The sequence below is a fragment of the Humulus lupulus genome, chromosome 1 (assembly GCF_963169125.1).
Source record: "Humulus lupulus chromosome 1, drHumLupu1.1, whole genome shotgun sequence".
Lineage (NCBI taxonomy): Eukaryota > Viridiplantae > Streptophyta > Magnoliopsida > Rosales > Cannabaceae > Humulus > Humulus lupulus.
In genome coordinates, this window is record NC_084793.1 from 296,102,039 (window position 1) to 296,104,942 (window position 2,904).

At 32.3% G+C, this 2,904-nt stretch overlaps 1 protein-coding gene across 1 annotated transcript; it reads left to right on the forward strand.

Annotated features, from left to right (window-relative positions):
• Window positions 1-294: 294 nt before the first annotated feature.
• LOC133810757 (patatin-like protein 3) lies at window positions 295-2,904 on the forward strand. Its single transcript, XM_062246080.1, has 7 exons — window positions 295-547; window positions 665-846; window positions 929-1,115; window positions 1,208-1,369; window positions 1,485-1,790; window positions 2,245-2,423; window positions 2,626-2,904. The coding sequence occupies exons 1-7, from the start codon at window positions 407-409 to the stop codon at window positions 2,684-2,686; spliced, it is 1,218 nt and encodes a 405-aa protein (XP_062102064.1). The 5' UTR covers window positions 295-406; the 3' UTR covers window positions 2,687-2,904.

Below are 2,904 nucleotides of genomic sequence, written 5' to 3' on the forward strand. Positions count from 1 at the left end.
AGATAGAGTAGTAATGCTACAAATGATGTATATTTTTTCTTTGAACCATACACATGACGTGTAATTAATGTAATACAAAACGTGCGTAAGATTTTATTATTCATTTTGTGATCGCCTGTTATAGCAGCATATTCAATAATTCAACGAAACACTTGACTAGATAGATAACTACGACATAAAGAATTAATTGAGCACACTTATAATTGCACCAAAGACTTATTTTTTTCAATATACAAAAAAAAAGAGCTTAATATATCTAACACAACTTAAGCCTATAAATAGGAGTAACACTTGATGTGGTATCTCATCACAACCCAAAAGCTTCTCTTGCAGTAATATCATCACTACAACGTAAAATCCCTTTACTCCTATCGATCGTTTTCCAAATTCATCAACAGAAACTCAAATGGCCACAGCAACATCATCATCCTCAACCGTTGAACCTCCAAAGTATGGAAGACTCATCACAATTCTCAGTCTCGATGGAGGGGGAATTAGAGGAATCATCCCTGCTGTCATTCTTGATTACCTTGAATCTCAACTTCAAGTAATTGATCGATCGAGGCCACCTTTTCTTTAATTTACTTTCTCATTATTTATTATTATATATGCATAATCAAACAATGCACTAATACAATATATTTCTAATGATATATATGTTAAGGCACTAGATGGCCCAGAGGCACGTCTTGCAGATTACTTCGATGTGATGTCGGGTACAAGCACAGGAGGTCTTATTACAACCATGCTATCAGCTCCCAATACCCAAAACCGCCCTTTGTATTCCGCTAAACAGATTGTCCCTTTTTACCTCGAGCACTCTCCAAAAATTTTCCCTCAGTCAAAGTATAAATATATAACTTCGGATCATATCTTTTGCACATTATTATTATTTAATTTGTTGCTAAATTATTATAAATAAATCCAGGGGCATATTTGGTTCAATTCTTGGATCGGTGCAAGATGCAACGGGACCAAAATATGATGGAAAATATCTTCATAATCTGGTCCAGAAACTGTTGGGGACGACGAGGTTGCATGAAACTTTGACTAACATAGTCATTCCTGCTTTCGACATCAAGAAGCTCCAACCTACTATATTTTCCTCTTATCAGGTAATATTGATATATATATATATATAATATATATAAATAATATAACACATATGAAAACTTATTATATGAATTGACTATATGTCCTTATGCAGGCCCCGGCGAGTTCAGCCATGGATGCTCGCCTGGCAGACATTGCTATAGCGACGTCAGCAGCTCCAACATACCTTCCTTCTCACTATTTCACTAACCAAGACAAGGATGGAAAGACTGAAGAATTTCATCTCATTGATGGTGGTGTGGCTGTTAATAATCCGGTAATATAATAAATCAACATTATTAATTAATATATTAAACTAGCCACTTACCTTATTTGAATAGCGTATATATATATTGTTATTTTCTGTGATGATTATTATTATTATTTTTCAGTCTTTCGTTGCTATCAGTGAAATAACTAAAGAAATCGCGAAAAAAAATTCGAGTTTCGAGTCGAATACTAAGCCATTGGATTACACTCGTTTTTTGGTGATCTCATTGGGAACGGGTTCGAACAAGACTGAACAGAAGTACAATGCTAAACTTTCTGCCACGTGGGGACCTTTATCATGGATATATTACAATGGATCAACTCCTATTATTGATGTTTTCTCTGAAGCAAGTGTTGATATGGTTAATTACCACAACTGTGTGTTTTTCAATGCCTTAGGTTCTGATGGTAACCATCTCCGAATTGATGTAAGTTTATACTTTAATATATTACTATATCTTTATTTTCAAAACCAAAATATAATTTTGTCTTAATAATCAACAATATTAGCTAGAAAGCAACTCTATTATCTATATATGGATTTTAGAGTTAGGCAGATTTGTAGGTAAAACAGTAGCTAGTTAGCTAGATCTCTCTCTCTCTCTCTCTCTCTCTCTCTATATATATATATATATATATATGTCTCATTCACCAATAATGGTAGAGTTGTGGGGCATAGCTCTCGAAACATTCCAATGTTTTTTAAACTTATATACAATATTCATCATCTGTTGTTTGAATATCTAAAAGTAAATAGATTTGCTCGTAATATATATATATATATAAAATATATGTATTGTCGTTGGATTTATCATGTGTTGAAGATGATATATAAGTTATTAATAGTAGAAAATATATTTATGTATGTATGTGTGTGTATAGGATGACACACTGAAAGGGAATCTTTCCTCGGTGGACATAGCAACAAAATCAAACTTGAACAATCTAGTGGAAGTGGGCAAGAAACTACTCAAAAAACCACTTTCACGCATTAACTTGGCCACCGGTCTTTACGAACCAGTCAAAAACTCCACCACTACCAACGAGGATGAACTCAAAAGGTTTAATTAATTCCTCATGATATATAATGTGGTCCCATCTTTATATATATTTTTTATTATTATTTTAATATTACTCTATTCACTTTAAAAGGTCTCGTCCACTTTATATAGATTGTTCTAGTTCTATTCTGATTAAAGTATATACTTTTTTGACTTAATTTTATATAATGATCATATATATATATGTATGGTTGTATTACAGGTTTGCAAAGCTACTGTCAGACGAAAGGAGGCTCCGACAATCCAATGCAAAAGATGCTTAATTATAATAATAATAAGTGCTTCATCAAGTTGATCGATAAAACCAAAATTAATAAAGCTTAGCTTGATCAACTAGCTCTTGTTTGTATAATTACCAATTTGGGATTATTATTATTATCACTTTTATGTATGTGTGATTTATTACTTTACTTTTGGATTGAAAAACTCTTGTTGTTACTATTGTTGTTGTTTGGTAATAGTATAAAGTACTGTTGTTAAA

Coding starts and splice junctions, on each gene's coding strand:
- LOC133810757 (XM_062246080.1), top strand. CDS start 407: ATGGCCACAGCAACATCATCATCCTCAACCGTTGAACCTCCAAAGTAT. Junction 548..664: donor ACCTTGAATCTCAACTTCAA/GTAATTGATCGA, acceptor ATATATGTTAAG/GCACTAGATGGCCCAGAGGC. Junction 2,424..2,625: donor AACGAGGATGAACTCAAAAG/GTTTAATTAATT, acceptor GTTGTATTACAG/GTTTGCAAAGCTACTGTCAG.